This window comes from Podarcis muralis, chromosome 14 (genome assembly GCF_964188315.1).
Source record: "Podarcis muralis chromosome 14, rPodMur119.hap1.1, whole genome shotgun sequence".
Classification (NCBI taxonomy): domain Eukaryota; kingdom Metazoa; phylum Chordata; class Lepidosauria; order Squamata; family Lacertidae; genus Podarcis; species Podarcis muralis.
The window spans coordinates 14,721,219-14,740,858 of record NC_135668.1 but is presented as its reverse complement, the minus strand read 5'-3'; the positions used below and the strand labels follow the sequence as shown (position 1 = coordinate 14,740,858).

The window sequence follows — 19,640 nt, the reverse complement described above, 5'->3', positions numbered from 1 at the left end:
TGAGCGCCGCAACCCCAGAGTCGGCCACGACTGGACCTAATGGTCAGGGGTCCCTTTACCTTTACCTGGTGTGGGGGCAATGTGCCCGCCATTTGTCCAAACAGCTTGCATGCGTTGTCTGAAAGTGGATTATTGCTGCTGATGGTTTAACAAGAGGAGCAGGTCTCCAGGCCCTCAAGGAGTTTACCGTGTAAAACAGAGAGTGGAGGGAAACAGGTAGGGTGGGTGGCAAGGAGAGTAGCAGGCCGATGGAACGAGTGATCCATGTAAGCAAATCACATTAACTCCATCTGCTTGCCAGCCTTGCTATAATTTGCATAGCACTTGGTCCGTAAAGCGCATTCACATTCTTTGTCATCTAAGACAGACGTAATTCCCCATTTTTAATTACCATACATGCAGGCAAATTGATAACACTACTTTTATACATATTGGGAGAAAAACTTCAGGATGGATAGGTTTGATCTTCTTGCAGTCCATGGGACTCTCAAGAGTCTCCTCCAGCACCATAATTCAAAAGCATCAATTCTTCAGCGATCAGCCTTCTTTATGGTCCAGCTCTCACTTCCATACATCACTACTGGGAAAACCAGAGCTTTAACTATACGGACCTTTGTTGGCAAGGTGATGCCTCCACTTTTTAAGATGCTGTCTAGGTTTGTCATTGACTATTATTATTATTATTATTATTATTATTATTATTATTATTATCATCATTATTATTATTTCTTCCATACAGTTTGGGACCAGATTGCCTGATCCCTTATATAGCCAATTGATCACTGCGCTCTGCAGGTGAGGACACCGTCTTACCCAATGGAGGCTGATCCATTGGAGCAAGTGAGGCACTACCCGGCCATCCTCAGTCAGCTCTCAGCCAGCCCCGCACTTGCTTGTCTTCATACTTAAAACCAGTCAAGGAGGCGGCTCTGGCTGTCAGCTTCTTCCTCATCCTCAGTCTCAGTGTTACAGCAGGGATGGAAACAAAACTGGGATTGGTTGGCTCTGGCGCCACCTGCTGCTGGTCTCCAGACCTTCCGCCCTATCAAGTCAATGAGCACCAGGCACCACTGATCTTACCAGGAGGTCCATCCAGCACAATGCGGGAATCGTGCCCTAAGTGTGATGGTTTCCACCCTTTGGAATTCCCTCAATGAGTATTAGACATGAAAAACATTCCCCTAAATATTAGAGAGGCGCCATCTCTGCTGTCTTTTTGGCGCCTACTGGAAATCTTCCTCTTCTAAAAAGCCTTTTAAATTGAGATCTGCATCTGTATTAGAATTGTTTTATAATAGGTTTTTATTCTTTTATTCCTCATGGTTTGCCCTCCTTTGCGAGGAAGGGCAGGATACAAATTTAACAGTAAATGAGTGTTTAGGAATACACCTCTGTTCCCCATGCTTTATTTATTACTGAATTAAAGCTTTTATAGTCCACCTTTCCTCAATTCCGATACAACACATAAAAACAACCAATCAAATGATCAAATAAACGACGACGTATCATCAAATGAACCAAAGCAACTATAAAAACTACACAGCAGAAATTTACTCAGGAAAAAAATTAAATGCCTGGGCAAATAAGCAAATCTTAACCCAAACTTTATATGGGAAATGCCAGAGTAAATCTGGAGTAAATCTGATGAGTTGAATCTATAGTGAAAGGGCTGTTGAGTATATACCTCAGGGAAGAATTTGAACCTAGACTTTTTTGAAAGCATAAAAAGGTAAAGGTAAAGGTACCCCTGCCCATACGGGCCAGTCTTGACAGACTCTGGGGTTGTGCGCCCATCTCACTCAAGAGGCCGAGGGCCAGCGCTGTCCGGAGACACTTCCGGGTCACGTGGCCAGCGTGACAAAGCTGCATCTGGCGAGCCAGCGCAGCACACGGAAACGCCGTTTACCTTCCCGCCAGTAAGCAGTCCCTATTTATCTACTTGCACCCGGGGGTGCTTTCGAACTGCTAGGTTGGCAGGCGCTGGGACCGAGCAACGGGAGCGCACCCCGCCACAGGGATTCGAACCGCCGACCTTTCAATGGGCAAGCCCTAGGCACTGAGGCTTTTACCCACAGCGCCAACCGCGTATTCCATTGCATATGCAAAAATTCTCGACTGAAGTGTCTTTGCAACCCAGAGAGCTCCATGTATGCAATGGAAGGAATTGCGAAAATTGGAGTGAACCTCTCTGCTGTAGGGTTTTATTTGACAATACAGCACAGCTGTAATGTTTTGCTTGCGGTTTCATCTACTTTTCCTGTTTTACTTTTGAATTTGAACTCTTCCCTTTTAACTTTTTAATTTTCATTATTCTTATTGTCGCTTGAATTGTACTGGGTTGAACTCTTCTCTGTAAGCAGCTTTGGGAGCCCCATTCCAGGTTGGAAAAAGCTAGGTAGAAATGCATGAAATAAAACAAAAGCACGGATGATCTCAGGCTGGCACACCGACCTCTTTGTGTGTGTCCTTAAATAGCATCGATCTGAGACCCAGCATGTGTATCATCACCATTTATCTAATTATAACTTCCAGCTTGTCTGTGATAGATGTTTGCACAGGGAAGTGGTGAGACTGAGAGATGGAACGTGCTGCATTTTCTCTAATGGTGTGGAACAAAATAAGCACCTGTTCATCCACAACTCCCAAGTAATTCCCCCTTTTTACATCTTTGCTCTGTTGGCTAGCTCATCGGCTATTAATTTTGTACTTGCACTGGTGGGTTCCAGGGGTAGGAAATGCATCAGTTTGCCCTGTGTGCTCCATCTCAATTATGCCTTTCTGCAAAACGATATGACCCTCCCCCTACTTTTTAGCAATGTATTATTATTATGATGGATGCTGTTGCTCATTCACTGGAGATCTAAAGAGGAAAAAGCCAAATAAAAAGGACTTCCTATGGAGAAGAGCCATAGCTCAGTGTTTTGCATGTGTAATGTTTCAGGTTCAATCCAGGTAGGGCTAGGAGACTCTTGTCCAAGACTCTGAAGAGCTGCTGCCAGTCAGTGTAGACGATACTGAGCTAGATAATAATAATAATAATAATAATAATAATAATAATAATAATAATAATTGTTAGGTTGTGGGCGAACATATCAGACGACACAGCGATTCTTCAAACAGCTCTTGTTTATTCACAGGCCAGGACAGAACTGAACTGAAGGGCTCACTCAGCCTGCTTATATAGAGCTCCAGAACAACGTAACTGTAGCAACTTTCTAAAACTATCCAATCACTGAACGTCACTTTCGAGCCTTCATTTGCATAACTATCTACAGTATCCCCCTGCTGGCCCAGGGTGAGAACTTCAGTACATAATAATAATAATCATCAGCAGCAGCATCATCATCTTTATTTATACCTCGCCCTCCCCAGCCAAGGTTGGGCTCAGGGTGGATAACAAGCAATAATAAAAACAAGTTGAATGAATACAACTTAAAAACAAGACTAAAATACAACATTAAAATATTGAAACATTAAAATATTAAAATGCAGCCTCATCACAGGAGGAGAAAGGAAAATGAAAAAAGAAAGAGGGGGAGGGAATCAAATTGGCTCCAAGCCAAAGGCCAGGCGGAACAACTCTGTCTTACAGGGCCCTGCAGAAAGAAATCAGATCCTGCAGGGCCCTGGTCTCATGAGGCAGAGCGTTCCACCAGTGTTGAAAAGGCCCTGGCTCTGGTTGAAGCTAATAAAACTTCCTTAGGGCCCCAGACCTCTACGGTGTTGCTATTTGTGGACGTTGAGGCTCTCTGTGGGGCCTCAAATACTTTTTGCTCTATAAGACGCACCCGACCATAAGACGCACCTAGTTTTAGAGGAGAACAAGAAAAAAATTATTCTCTCCCTCTCCTCAGCATCTCTCCAGCAAAGCGGGAGGAGAAATGGAAGGGGCTCGGTTTCTCTTCCCGCTTCGCTGAAGGGGCGCTGCGCAGAGAAGCTGCACAGTGCCTTTCCAGCGAAGTAACGCGAAGCCTCCTGAGCACAGGGGCAGTGCTCCCACTGCGCTCAGGAGGCTTCGGGCGGCTGTCCCTGAAGCCAGGAGAGCAAGAGGGATCGGTGCGCACCGATCCCTCTTGCTCTCCTGGCTTCAGCAAAAGCTGCGCAGCCTGCATTCGCTCCATAAGATGCACACACATTTCCCCTTACTTTTTAGGAGGGGGGAAGTGCGTCTTATAGAGTGAAAAATACGGTATATAATGTTGCTCTCTAAGCAGCGGCAAAGCTGCATGCTCTGGCACCAGGGGCGGTGAGCAGGCGGGGGCATGGCTGGCGCGCATCCCGTGGGGCGTGGTGCACATCCCACAGGAGTGGCGTGCGTCCTGGGGGCATGGCATACTGCTTGCGGGGGTGTGGCACCCAGCGCGGTGAGGGCATGTGCGGCGCGTGTCCGGGGGGTTGCCACAATGGTACCCCCCTCCCCAATGGTGCTGGGGGTGATGCGCTCCCCCCAACAGTGTTTCTGCATTCCTAAGCCAGTGGTGCCATTACCAACTCCTTTTCTAGCAGTGAATTTTAATATGCTGCCTGGTTCTATTTTAATCTCTCAGCTTCTATAAATTCAGCATTATTAATCTTTGCTGCTGTTCTTCTAGGAAATTCTATTAGGCACTCTGTCTTTGGTTTATTTAATTTGCTTTTGTTCGTAAACTCTACCAGAGGAAAGGAGAAATCATGGAAGGCAGTAACCAAAAATTTGTAGGTACAGTGGTACCCCGGGTTATAGACACTTCAGGTTACAGACTCCGCTAACCCAGAAATAGTATCTCGGGTTAAGAACTTTGCTTCAGGATGAGAACAGAAATCGTGCTCCAGCGGCACGGCAGCAGCGGGAGGCCCCATTAGCTAAAATGGTGCTTCAGGTTAAGAACAGTTTCAGACCTCCAGAACGAATTAAGTACTTAACCCGAGGTACCACTGTACAAGAATCGAGATCAGAAGTGGGGATTTTTCCCCCCAGCCTCAAGGCCGCACTCCCTTCTGAGGGCCACAAGTGAATGGTGGGCAGGGACACAGAAACAAATGTGAATGTTACCTTTAAAAAGGAGGCTAGTTTCTACAAACACTCAGGGCAGTGCTATTTTTCTTAAAAAATAAGTGCCAGAACTTTAAATGCCTCCCTTGTTCTGTTATAATGGCAATGGCGCCCACCTGATGGGTGCCAGAACAGAGTTCCGGTCAGTTCCGGCTGAAAAAATGCCCTGATTCAGGGACACCTTCGAGACAGGCAGAAGCTGAAGGAGCAGGGTCACTGAGGGGAGATTATTGAGAGCCAGATAAGTCATGGAGGGCCACATTCTGCCCCTGCGCCTGAGCTTCTGCGCCCCTACTTTCACGCTCAGAGTCCTTCTTCACAACTTTTCCCATTCACTTCGAAGGAGGGACCAGTTCACAGCTGTTGACCGTCCCTTATTCGACGGGAAAGTCCCTTATCCCAGCGCCGTGTCCTGCTGCTGTCCCTTATTGATGATGTCCCTTTAATTTCCCGGGTTTCATAGGAAGCAGCTCCTCTCCCTCCCTCCCTCCCTGCCGGCCAGGGAGGAGGGAGGCTCCAACTGTGTGGCTTGTCTGCGTTGCTCACCCAATAAGGAGTCCAAGGACTGGGGGGTGGAGCTTGCATGCCTTGTGCCGATCAAATCGGCCGTGTTGCCTGGGGACTCACCTTTGCTCAGCGCTTCCCAGCAGAGAGGTGACGGTGGTTTTCTTTGCTGCATCCCCTTTGCCGGGTTGCTGCGCTGTGGGAACCACCGCTTGAGGCTTCGTTTGGCTGCTGGCTGGGCTTTCTGCCTTTGGCTAGGAGGGGCTTAGAAGCTGAACATACCTGTGTTCGGAAAATCCTTTATTTTGGCTGTTGATCCCTTATTTTTGAGGCTGCTGGTCCCTTATTTTCAAATCTGTAAGTTGACAGCTATGGACCAGTTCTGTGAAGGAAGTGAACAGGAAGCCTGTACGTATAAAGATAGTGAGCTTGTTTCAGTTAATGGCCATGGGTTAGGAACTTCCTAGTTGTTTCAAGGTTACCTGTGGAATACGCAGAGACTGTTTCAGGCAAGCCCTTCACACAGGGCCAGATTTAGGTTTGATGAGGACCTAAGCTACTGGAGGTAATGGGGCCCTTTATTTATCCAGCTGTCCTTTGTCAACAACAAATTGTCGCTGTTTTTTGAGTTGAATATATGCTATGTGGTAATTTATGGACCTAATAGGTATCTAAAGCCATCTGCACATAACAAAATATGTATCTTATCAAAGTACATCCAGGGTTTTTTTCCTTTAAGAGAGTGGGGCCCTAAGCTATAGCTTGTTTAGCTTATACATAAATCCGGCACTGCCTTCAGAGATATATTCTTCCAGAATTCTTCTGTCAAAGACAGTCAGGAGCAAAATCATGAGGTTGGAAGCAAACAGGGATGCCCAAAATTAAGGGAGTGGCTTTTATGTGTACAAGGGCTATGATAGTATATAATAGATTGGTGTGTGTACTTAGTAGCGTATTTTTCGCCCTATAGGATGCACTTTTCCCCCTCCAAAAATGAAGGGGAAATGTGTGTGCGTCCTATGGGGCGAATGCAGGCTTTCCCTGAAGACTGGCGAGCGAGAGGGGAGGTCCCGCCAGCTCGCAAAGCTTGCGGGCAGCAGCCTGCAGCCCACAAGCTCGGGATATAGTGGGGAGGCGGAGCGCCGCCACCCCGCTATTCCCCGACCTGATCTGAAGGCTGGGGGGGGGGGGGAAGCAAGCTTGCTTCTCCCCATCGCCAGCCCCATAAGCTCGGGGGACAGCGGGGCAAGCCGCTGCCCCACGGAGGCTAGAGAGGCTGTCCCTGAAGGCAGAAGAGGGAGACGGAGCGCTCCGTCTCCCTCTTCTAGCTTGGGGATGGCTGCGCAAACCTGGGGGGGAAATAATTTTTTCCCCCTTGATTTCCTCCCCCCAAAAGCTAGGTGCGTCCTATGGGCCGGTGCGTCCTATAGGGCGAAAAATACGGTAAGTATCTTGGGAAATGAGATTATTAGGATTGGGGAGACGTGGGCTGTGACATTAGGTATCCCTCTACATAGGCACCAATGCTGCTGTATGGGGGGACGGATCTGAGCCCCCCCCCCAATGTTGGGAGGAACTCAGCGTCTCTGCTCTACAGCGATGTTTTAGGAAGAAGAAAAAAGTGAGCCATTTTACCTTTCTTCCCTTCTCGACACACAGACAAAAACAGTATAGCTAGAATGTGCCTTAAGTTCAGGCCTAGCAGCCAGTCCCAAACCTCACACTATTTCATTGCTGATTCCACTTTCCTCCTCTCTCAGTGGGCAAAGCTCACACTATTTTGAAACGTTCAGCTGGAGTTAAATTGCTAGTTCTATCTACTACTGCTTTTTTGTGATCACTTCCCATCCGAACTTCGGTGGAATTGTTGCTTTCTGTTTTCCGTGACTTAATACCAGATGTTGAAAAACAGCTTTAAAATAAAGGCTTATGCTTCAGAGAGGCAAACGCATGTGCCAAAAACCTACGCGACTCCTGCCCGTGAAGCTAACAAGAAAGTGATAAAGCAGAACTGTAAACCAAGGCTGTCCCCAAGCTGTGTCCACTGTCAACAAGTGGCTGCATTTCCCCCTCAAACTGCAAATGAAGCCAAACTCCAGCGGCTCTTGTCTCTGTTCTGGGAAGGTGTTTGGTCATCTCTGGCCGAGAAGCAGAAGACAGATTCCTCTTTCCTCCAACTCTCGCTTGGCAGCAGCCTTGAAGCAGGACCCAACTGAGGCTGGCAAGAAAGGAGGCAGAGACCAGGGTTTCCATAGCATCCTCCGAAAGCACACTTTATTATGGAGAATGTAAGACAAAACATCAGATGAATAGGGATGCAGCCACATTTGGGATTTTTTAAAATATAAAGTGCTCACCTAAATACCATGTTAGGCGGGTTATTCAGCATTATGCTCTTGAATGGGAGAAATGTTTACCTTGCCTTCTAAAAAGAAATGGAAGAATTCCACCCTCCCTTTCAGGTTCAATGGCCGATATTACTTAATCACACACAGACCCATTATGAGGCCATTTAAGATCCCTGAGAAGGATGCATTGCATACTGTAGAGGTAGGGAACCCTACAGCTGTTTGGGGGACTCACAAATCCTGTCCATCTCAGCCAGCATGGCCAAGGGTCAGGGATGGGAGCGATAGCCCTGCAGATGTTGGAACTCCCCTCGTCCCTGGGCACTGACCATGCTAGCTGGGGGAAATGGGAGTTCTAGTCCAAGAACATCTGGAAAGCTACAGGTTCCCTATTCTTCACCTGTCACTAGCTATGCCATGGATGGGGAACCTGCAGCCCTCCAGATGTTTGTTTTTTTTGGAGCAGGACTCCCATTTATCCCTAACCTGTGATAAGATGATGGAAATGCAGAAGAGAAGATGTTGATGACGTACACATTATAAGATACAGTGGTAAAAACAATCCAGGATATTAACAAAAAACAGCTTAAATCTTGGCATATTTTAACAAGTGGGTTAGATTACATTAAAAACACTGTTGATTAGAAAGGGTGGTATTCAACTAAGTTTTACTCTGCCAGGACCCACTGAAATGAGTCAGGTCTCTTAATTTCATTGGGTCTTCTTTGAGTAAAGTTTAGTTGACTTCTACCCGATATGTTTTAAGCCTTCTGGTGACCACTAAAATTGAAAATTGCAAGCAGATGGGAAACTGCAGAGATACAAGAGAAAAACCTGGGTGTGGAGAGTTTAGAACATTTCAGAAAAATGAAGAATATGGGGGGGGGTGTTGTTTTTTTAATAGCAAAATCAATCAGATTTCTCGCTCGCTTGGCACACTAGATATGGCCAGAATACTTTGTTGGAGATCTTATGCTGCTTAGTGCAGAAGTGTGAAATATGGCAACATGCTTTATATGTAGTTATACAAAGCCCACTTCGTTATAAGCTGAAGTTAATTTGGATATCTCCAGTTCAGATCTCTGCCCAGCACTGAAAACAATGGCTGTGGGCAAGTTATTTGTCATCTTAACCCATTTTGGTATGACATTATGACAGTAACCGAAATAACACTTGTAACTGAAAAGTGCAATAAAACACATGACACAAATGGGTGCCTGGTTGTCCTCATGGTTTGCGGCGCAAAGCCTCACCCTCTCCTGTAGGAGGAGCACTGGAACCAAAACCAAATGCAAAAATAGGTATGGAACCTTCAATGATGCGTGATTAACTCCCCCTAGTGCAAGGTCCCTGAGTTTGGTAGCAACCTCAAGTACACTGTGGTCCAGATTTCATCTCCTTCCACAGGCGCAGCATCTTTGCCTCCTACGTCACAAAGTTGCCGTGACAACAGAGGAGGCAGTAGCCCAGGCCAGGCATAGGCAAACTCGGCCCTCCCACTGTTTTGGGACTACAACTCCCATCATCCCTGACCACTGGTCCTGTTAGCTAGGGATGATGGGAGTTGTAGTCCCAAAACATCTGGAGGGCCAAGTTTGCCTATGTCTGGCCTAGGCTCACCATAGTTCCCTGGAAGGCTGTCCTTAAACTGAAACCCCAAAGCTGATAGTATTGGGGGAGCAGAAATGTTCTCTACCCAGCCCTTCCTTCTCTGAGCATGCAGGTTGGGTTCTCACCATCTCCAGGGTAGACTGGGAAATACTCCTGTCTGGAATCCTAGGCAGATGCTACCAGTCAGTGTAGACAATACGGAGTGAGAGGGGCCAATGGCTTGATTCTGAATAGAATCATGGAATTGTACAGTTGGAAGGGACCCACGAGGGTCATCTAGTCCAACCCCCTGCAATGCAGGAATCTTTTGCCCAACGTGGGGCTAGAACCTACGACCCTGTGATTTAAAGCATCTCCTGCTCTACCAACTGAGCTATCCTGGGAGTGTATAAGGCAGCATGCACGGTTCCAATAAAATGCACCAAACTGATGGGTACTTCTCTCCTAGTTAACTGATGATGGCACTATTAAAAAGGAACCTTTGCATAAAACTTCACAAACATTAGCAGCGTTTTGTCCAAGTTAGTAAAAGGTAAAGGGACCCCTGGCCATTTGGTTCAGTCGTGACCGACTCTGGGGTTGCCGTGCCCAGAAACGCCATTTACCTTCCCGCTGGAGCGGTACCTATTTATCTACTTGCACTTGATGTGCTTTTGAACTGCTAGGTTGGCAGGAGCTGGGACCGAAAGACGGGAGCTCACCCCGTCGCGGGGATTCGAACTGCCGACCTTCTGATCAACAAGTCCTAGGCTCTGTGGTTTAACCCACAGCACCACCCACGTCCCTTTTGTCCCAAGTTAGGTTCTACTAAATACTGCATGGAATACCCTTTTTAGCAAACAACGGTGACACCCACATAAAATATTGGTTTGAGTATTAAGTCAAAGAAACTGTGGTGATTTTCACACAAAAAAAATAATTACTCTACACTATCAGAATTTCAATGGGAGCCCTTATTGGCTCTCCACAAACGAAGCCAATCCTCACAGTCTGTCTATGTCACTGCTGCAAACCTGATTATTATTCTGAGAATTGGATTGTCTATCTGGATGGTTTCCGGCAAACTTACAGAAATGGGTTTGATAAAAGTTTTGCTGATTTCAGCACAACAACAAAAACGAGGGGGCAGCTTTTCTTCAAAAACAAACAGACAGACAAACAGTTCTGAAGTGTTATTTTTTGGTAGGCAAATCACCGGAAACACAGAGTCCTCTGTTTCCTAAAAAGAGGCCAATACATTTCCTTTAAAATGTGCAAAATTCAATAAAAGCATAATGTCCCATGTCAGTAAACTGCTTGACCTGAACAGAGTCAAACATGATGGTTTTTCAAACTTCCTAAATCCAGGGGGTGTGTGGGATGCACTGACACATTTCTACATGAACTTATCTGGCCCAGAACTCCAGTGTGCTTGCAAGGGATTCTGGGACAAGTTCCAGGGCGTTAATGCAGGGCCCAGGCCAGATCAGGTGGACCTCATTGCTGCGCTGCGTGAACTGAGTTTGTTCGCCAGTAGTTACCTTCTTCTCTAAGGGGAACCCTCAGTAACCTTCTGAAGGAAACCCCAGAACGCAGTTCGAAAGCCCGCTCCCGTTAACTATTCCATTCGCCGCTGTTGTGGTCGTTTTCGTCGTCTTCCGAATCGGCAGACACTTTCTTGATCCTTTGCATGGCTGCCTTTATGCTCCTCTCCAGTTCGCTGCTGGAGTGCCCTTTCTCCGTGTCCAGCTTGGGCTCCTGTGTCACTTTCCTCAGCTTAACCCCCTGCCGTATGGCCGCGAGGATGCTGTCGTTGAGGGAGGAGTTGGAAGATGGCGCCTGGCGGGGCGGTTCCACTTTGCGGAGAAGGATTTCGCCGCGCTTCAGCGATGCCAAAACCTCGTCCATGGATCCTGTGGCAGGAGGGAAAACAAAATTAAGACCGTCAGCCGCAGTTCGGCAGATCACTCTCCTTCCCAGGCTGAGAGGGAAATTAACAACAACAACAACAGCAACAATTTATTATTTATACCCCACCCATCTGGCTGGGCTTCCCCAGCCACTCTGGACGGCTTCCAACAGAATACAGTGGTACCTCGGGTTACATACGCTTCAGGTTACAGACGCTTCAGTTTACAGACTCCTTTAACCATAGTACCTTGGGTTAAGAATTTTGCTTCAGGATGAGAACAGAAATCGTGCTCCGGCAGCAGCGGGAGGCCCCATTAGCTAAAGTGGTGCTTCAGGTTAAGAACAGTTTCAGGTTAAGAACGGACCTCCGGAATGAATTAAGTACTTAACCCGAGGTACCACTGTATTAAAATACCGCAATACATCGAACATTAAAAGCTTCCCTAAACAGGGCTGCCTTCAGATGTCTTCTAAAAGTTTGGTAGTTGTTCTCTTTGACATCTGGTGGGAGGCCACAGGGCGGGCGCCACTACCAAGAAGGCCCTCTGCCGGGTTCCCTGTACCTTGGCTTCTCGCAGCGAGGGAACCACCAGAAGGCCCTCAGCACTGGACCTCAGTGTCTGGGTAGAACGATGGGGGTGGAGACGCTCCTTCAGATATACTGGACCGAGGCAGTTTAGGGGTTTAAAGGTCAGCACCAACAGGGAACCAGGCAGAGGGCCTTCTTGGTAGTGGCACTCTCCTGTGGAAAGCCCTCCCACCAGATGTCAAAGAGAACAACAACTTCCAGACTTTTAGAAGACATCTGAAGGCAGCCCTGTTTAGGGAAGCTTTTAATGTTCGATGTATTAAAGTATTTTAATATTTTTTTGGAAGCTGTCCAGAGTGGCTGGGGAAGCCCAGCTAGATGGGCGGGGTATAAATAAATTATTATTATTACTATTAACCCAGAGATGCATTTTAAATAAAAGCACATTCTACTCATGTAAAAACACGCTGATTCCCGGACCGTCCGTGGGCCAGATTTAGAAGGCAATTGGGCCGGATCCGGCCCCTGGGCCTTAGTTTGCCTACCCATGATTTAATGGATCTCCTCCAAGTAGGACCAGCACTGGAGACAAACCAGTGTTACATGCAAACTGGGTATACTGCCACCACCCGATTCATTGCCCCCTGGAAACTGAACCTGGAATCTTCCCTGTACAAAGCAGGCAACCTCCCATGGGACCTGTGGCTGTGGAGAAGCCCCCCCTCGCCCACCCACAAAGTTCCTTTTCTGCAGGCTTCTGTTCCCATGCGCCCCCCTACACACCACAAAGCTACCCTTAAGATCTAAGCTTTTCACGTTTAATTAAAAACAACTGCAACAAAGAAAGAGAGGTAGAAAAATCATTAACAAAAACAAGAGGGGGTGGAGGGAAGGATTCTGAGTTAACTTAGCAATAACTATCGACACGTTTAAAAGCACATCGTTTTAGAGCTCATTTGTTCAGCTGCCATATGTGCCATCTATAAATTTAGCTGCGGACTGCCTGCTTCTTCCATCTGATTACAACTCACATGTTTGAGGGCCAGTCCCTGCGCTATGCCAGGAGGGAGTGGCGGGGGAAGAGTTACTTTTGAATTTCACGGTGGCAGTGAAGTTTCTAAATGTGGAAATGTCTGTTGCTGGATTAAGAAGGCAAGGGGAGCCCCTTTGGCCTATATCAGGGGTCAGCAAACTTTTTCAGCAGGGGGCTGGTCCACTGTCCCTCAGAACTTGTGGGGGGCCTATATTTTGGGGGGGGGGGAATGAACAAATTCCTATGCCCCACAAATAACCCAGAGATGCATTATTTTAAATAAAAGCACACATTCAACTCATGTAAAAACACACAGATTCCTGGACCATCCGCAGGCCGGATTTAGAAGGTGATTGGCCCGGGGACTTCCGGGTTAGCGCCATCGCCTAATGGCGGATTCCCTCCGAGCTCTGGAGGGAATCAGCTCAGCAGGGTTCGGGTCCTGCCGCGGCGGCGACGCGGGGACCCTTAGAAACCACAGGCGCGGAAGCCTGTGGACTTGGTGACTCGGCGGGCACCACTGCGCCCCCCCGACCCGCGAAGGAGCCTTTTTAAAGGCTACGGAATGGGGGGCGGGGAGCGGCGCGGTGCTGAGAGTCCTCTGCTTCCCCTGCTGAGTGAAGCCGCATGCCATGGACGGAGAGCGCTAACTTCTTCCTTTGAACATCTGGATTAAAAGTAACAACCCGTGAGTAATACGGAAATTGGACTTAAAAGAGATTTTTTTTTCTTTCGGATTTGGTACGATTGGGGTAGGCGCAAAGAGGAAGTCCGTCTCCCCGCCTTGTAAACAACTTAAAGCAAGGACTAGATAACTAAGGTTGAGAGAATATCTTCTTCTTTATTGGATAAAAGTTATTAATTTCACGATTTGGCAGTATAAGTAATTTTGCTGGAGGATAAGAGTTGTTTTTGAGAGCTGAAGTGCAACCCCCCCGGGACCCGGGAGTGATCCGCGAGAGAGCCTGTTCAAGAGACATAGAAGATTTTGACAGCTGTCAAACTAGCTGTCAAAGTTGGGGAAGAAAGAGAACTTTGTTTTTGTTGTCTCTGCTGGTTATATTTGTTACAATTTGGTTATAAATTGTTGAAAACAAGGAAGAACTGATACAAACTAACTTGACTTTTGGTTTTTGAACTGGAAGGAATACTAAGTAACCAGAATCCCTCTAGAGGGGGTTCTGGGACATTACAAGAATGGCTGCAAGTGGAAAAATACTGATGGAATTAAATAGGACTTTCTTTCTCTTGGGAAAGCTACAAGAACAAAACGATGTTTTGGCTACAAGGGTCAAAACATTGAATGAAACAGTAAATAAACTTACTGAATCTGGAAGGGACTTGACTCAAGTCTTTGCAGCTGAACAAAAGGTCCTTGTAGCGGAACAAAAAGTTTTTGCAGCTGAACAGGAAAAGAAATCTGAGAAATTTGAGAAAGCGGAAAAAGAAATATATGATGACCTGGAGAGTAAGGAAGGAGGAGCCACAATGCCGCAGATGAAGGAAAGCCAGAGGCTTGTCAAGAAGGATCCAAAGGAAAATAAGAACTAGATGATGAAAATTTGGTTTGAATTGGAGAATGAAGAATGGAGAGATCTCCTTATGTGGAGATCTGAAGACCCTTGGATTACAAATCTGATCAAGATGGAAGTTGGAGCTTTTGGGACATTTGGACTTAAAAGGATTAAGAAACAAGATTTGAGCTCCACTTTTAAATATGGAGATCTGGCTGGAAGATAAATGGACATTATTGAGACAGAGCCTCTCCGAGATTTGGTGTTTGATATAAAGGACTATCAAAAAAAACCGGCAGAGAGGAACTGAGAGAGAATTACGAGCCTCGGACGTGAGGTCTCCAGGCTGACTGCAGATAGACTGATGGACATTTGTTGGGGATCGAAACTGGGAAAGGGGTGGGGTGGGGTTTGGGAATCCAAAGGGTGTATAATTATATTTTGATTCTTTTTATTTTATTTTGTTAGGGGTATAAAAATGGGGAATTCGTGGAAGGGTATTGGGGTCGACCTTAGAAAAAGATTTTAAGAATGGGTACTGAGGTATAAAGACTGATGTTTATAAATTAAAATTGGTTATATAAAATGAACTAAATATAATAATGAACTAAATACAGTAAGGTCAAAAATTGGGGATAAGAACTTGTTGAACTAATAATTGGAATTGGAATACAAGAAGGGGAGGTGTGGGGAAGTCATGGAAATATGTTATTGAAAATAAGGCTGTAAACGGTGAATGTTTTTTTTTAGTTGTTCTTTTTTCTTTTCTTTTTCTTTCTTTTTTCTGGATTTTTGGAAAATTTTAATAAATATTTTTTTGGGGGGGAAATAGAAGGTGATTGGCCCGGATCCAGCCCACGGGCCTTAGTTTGCCTAGGTAAAGGTAAAGGGACCCCTGAACATTAGGTCCAATTGTGGCCGACTCTGGGGTTGCGGTGCTCATCTCGCTTTATTGGCCGAGGGAGCCGGCGTACGGCTTCCGGGTCATGTGGCTAGCATGATTAAGCCGCTTCTGGCAAACCAGAGCAGCACACGGAAACACCGTTTACCTTCCCGCCAGAGCGGTACCTATTTAACTACTTGCACTTTGAAGTGCTTTCGAACTGCTAGGTTGGCAGGAGCAGGGACTGAGAAACGGGAGCTCACCCCGTCGTGGAGATTCGAACCGCCAACCTTCTGATCAGCAAGTCTTAGGCTCTGTGGTTTAACCCACAGTGCCACCTGTGTCCCATGGCATATATAGTTCAGCATCCTCCTCCCACAAGGGCCAACCAGAAGCCTGCAGGAAGCCAACCAGGTTGTCTCCAGTCTATAATAATAGATTTTATTGCATTAGCCGTGTGGCCATAGCATGATATACATAGAAATAACAACATAAAATGGGGGTGGGGAGGTAAAAGTAGATATCGTCCTGGGCGAATACTTTAAAAAAAAAAAAAAAATGGGGATAACAAAAGTGACAGGGGATTTAAAACATCGAGTGACAGATAGTACAAAAACAAAAAGACAAAAACTGCTGAGGCTGGAGGAGGATCGTTAAGAGGTCCTTCATCTCCTCAGATTTGTCCTAGCTCCTTGTCCTTGTTGTCTCCAGTCTGCAATATTAAGAAGTGCCTTGGATCAGATCAAAGGTTCTGTGATTAGCCAGGAACATTGGTGAGCCAGAGGCCGCTTTGAGAAGATACAAAGGTTGGCATCCCTACAGAGTCAGCGATGCAGCACACATCAGCAATGCACAGAAAAAGGAAACAACAGCCCCCCCTACCTGCATAATCATTTGCCGTTCGCCTGGACGTCCCGTCTGCTTTCTCTGGAGAGCCACTTCTCCCTGGAGGGTCTTTGCACAAGAGGGGCAGAGGCTTCTCCCCGATCTGCGCTCCTGTCCTTAAGCAAAGAGGCTGGTGGTTTGATGGTGGGGGAAGCGGCGGTGGTGGCGGGGGAGGCGGTGGGGGAGGCAACAGTGGCGGCCCCCCGTTGCTCTTCCCTTGCTGCTCAGGGCCGGGCGGCGGAGGGGCAAAAATCTGGACGGGGATATCCTTTGAGGGCTTCTGCCGCAGCGCTTTGAAGCCTTTGGCTTGTGCTGGCCGGAAGGTCTTGGCCGAGGGCGTCTTGCTCGCCGAGGGCGTCTGAGGGGCAGCGGCCGGAGTCCGATGGGAGGCGCCCTGGGGCTGCTTGGCGTTCAACGGCTGCGACCGGGAAGTCTTCAGGACAAACTGCGCTGGGCATTTCTGCAAGGGGAACAACGACAGAGCTGTCAGGTTTCAGAAAAGGTGGAATGCAACTGCCGGAGAGCAACGATGGTGGGGGGGAGAGAGCCAGTGGGTGGTTGGAGGGTCAAACTAGGACCTGGGAAACCAGGGGTTACCGTATTTTTCGCCCTATAAGATGCGCCCAGTTTTAGAGAACAAGGGGGGGGGGAATCTCTCCCTCTCTGCACAATGCCTCTCCAGCAAAGCGGGAGGAGAAACGGAAGGGGGTGTTTCTCCCCCCGATTCGCCGAAGGGGCACTGCACAGCTCTCCCTCTCTGCGCAGCCCCCTTCAGCGAAGCAGCTGGAGAAACGCAGCCCCTTCCATTTCTCCTCCCGCTTCGCTGACGGGGCGCTGCGCAGAGAGGGAAAGCTGTGCAGCGCCTCTCCAGCGAAGCGAAGCCAGAACAGCAAGAGGGATCGGTGCGCACCGATCCCTCTTGCTCTCCTGGCTTCAGCGAAAGCTGCGCAGCCTGCATTCGCTCCATAAGATGCACACACATTTCCCTGAAGTGATGGCCATGAGGCAGGAGTTGATAAAGCAGGTGAGCTGCGCGCAGGTGAGCTGCATGCAAGCTGCCGGCCAGCCCTGTGGAGCCTCCTTTTATTGAGACAAATATGCAAACCAGGCAGATACATTTTGGACGGTGACCTTTACACATCTTCCGTTCCCGAGATCGTGGGGTGGTACAAAGTTATTTTGGCACCTGTTTCCACAGCGTCATTTTCCCCTTGCAGAGTGTATGACGAAGGAGACAAAAGGTCTCAGAGACAAAGGTTACAGACAGGACACCGCAAACCAGTACGTTTCCGAGCACGATTCAAAGTGTTGGTGCTGACCTTTAAAGCTTTAAACAGCCTCGGTCCAGTATACCTGAAGGAGCGTCTCCACCCCCATCGTTCAGCCCGGACACTGAGATCCAGCGCCGAGGGCCTTTTGGTGGTGCCCTCATTGCGAGAAGTGAGGCTACAGGGAACCAGACAGAGGGCCTTCTTGGTAGTGGCGCCCGCCCTGTGGAACGCCCTCCCACCAGATGTCAAAGAGATAAATAATTACCTGACATTCAGAAGACATCTTAAGGCAGCCCTGTTCAGGGAAGTTTTTAATATGTAACGCTGTACTGTTTTAAACACTGATTGGGAGCCGCCCAGAGTGGCTGGGGAAACTCAGCCAGAAGGGCGGGGTATAAATAATAAATTATTATTATTATTATAACTACTGAGACCGCAAAAGGTTAGACAGAGGCAACGATGTTCAGACAGCCGTGGCTTTGTCTGTGAGGGGTGTGTGCGCTCTGCACCCCAAGGTCACGCGTGCAGGCAGGCTGAGGCTGCCTGCGGGTGGGGAGTGAGCTCCCTCCGAACCCCACTCCCCACTCTGCAATCATCCCTACATATCCCCTTACTTTTTAGGAGGGTGAAAGTGCGTCCTATAGAGCGAAAAACATATCCCAACTCAGGCATGATCCTTAACCGGCTGGCCTTGGGACAGTTGCCAGCCTTTATGTCACAGGGTTGTTTGTAGACACACCCAGTCCAACCTTCTGCAATGCAGGAATCTTTTGCCCATCATGGGGCTCGAACCCTCGGCCTTGAGATTAAGAGTCTCCTGCTCTACCGACTGAAGTTGTTTTGAGATTAAAATGGGTAGGGGGAGAGCCACACCCTGGAGGAAAGGCAGGCTATAAATACAATAAACATATCATTTCCATCAGTGCACTTCAATGCGCTTTCCTTTGCTACTTTGAAAGGAAGGTATTATAATTATAACTGCGGTTGTGATTTCTTACCCAGCCTTCATCGCAACGTCCATTTATCGAGCCATTTAAAAATACAATATTAAAATCACTTCAAAGCAAAAGGGTGGGATCCTACACCACATAAGCCTGCCTGTGCTTAAACGACAACAACCCATGCCAAACCAATTTATTATAACAATTTCTAAAGCAGAAGTTGTCTTCGTTGTTTCCCGCCGCCGCTGGCCAGTTGCAGGGGAACGAGGAAAGAAACTCAACACCTTCGATTTGTCTTTTCTCCAGAAGGAAGATTTCCCAGTGGCAGGAAGATCACTGGGAGTTCGACTTGAGACTCACCTCTTTGAACGTCTTGAGCCTCTCCAGGGTCTTCTCTCGCTCCTGCTTTATCCACGCTTTTTTCTTCTTCTCGTCCTCTTTCCTTTTGTCTCTTTTCTGCATTTGGACACCGGAAAAAAGTTAACACCCGCATACAGTGGTACCTCGGGTTAAGTACTTAATTCGTTCCAGAGGTCCATTCTTAACCTGAAACTGTTCTTAACCTAAAGCACCACTTTAGCTAATGGGGCCTCCTGCTGCTGCCGCGCCGCTGGAGCACAATTTCTGTTCTCATCCTGAAGCAAAGTTCTTAACCCGAGGTAATATTTCTGGGTTAGCGGAGTCTGTAACCTGCAGCGTATGTAACCCGAGGTACCACTGTATAGAGATCTGCTACAATGACTGGGGTAAATATACAGAAGATGGTGCAGTAAAAAACCCCCCAAAAAGGTAAAGGACCCCTGGATGGTTGAGTCCAGTCAAAGGTGACTATGGGGTAGCAGAGCCCATCCCGCTTTCAGTCCGAGGGAGCCGGTACTTGTCCACAGACAGCTTTCTGGGTCATGTGGACGGCATGACTAAACCAATTCTGGCACAACGGAATACCGTGACGGAAACCAAAGCACACAGCAACGCCGTTTAGCTTCCCGCCACAGTAGTACCTATTTATCTACTTGCACTGGTGTGCTTTCGAACTGCTAGGTTGGCAGGAGCTGGGGCAGAGCAATGGGAGCTCACCCCGTTGTGGGGATCTGAACTGCCGACCTTCCGACCAGCAAGCCCAAGAGGCTCAGTGGTTTAGACCACCCACGTCCCTAGATGGTGCAGTAAAGTTATATGCACAGGGAATCCAAATCCTA

The 19,640-nt window shown here is 47.6% G+C and overlaps 1 protein-coding gene across 1 annotated transcript in view; it reads right to left on the bottom strand.

Moving 5' to 3' along the window:
* Window positions 1-7,782: 7,782 nt before the first annotated feature.
* WHAMM (WASP homolog associated with actin, golgi membranes and microtubules) overlaps window positions 7,783-19,640 on the bottom strand; it is a 30,268-nt gene continuing 18,410 nt past the window's right edge. Inside the window, exons 8-10 of the mRNA XM_028706414.2 lie at window positions 18,802-18,897; window positions 16,227-16,689; window positions 7,783-11,387 (exon numbers count right to left, since the gene is read on the bottom strand). Of these exons, the coding sequence (XP_028562247.2) occupies window positions 11,089-11,387; window positions 16,227-16,689; window positions 18,802-18,897 (858 nt within the window). The 3' untranslated portion in view covers window positions 7,783-11,088. The remainder of the gene's footprint in view (window positions 11,388-16,226; window positions 16,690-18,801; window positions 18,898-19,640) is intronic.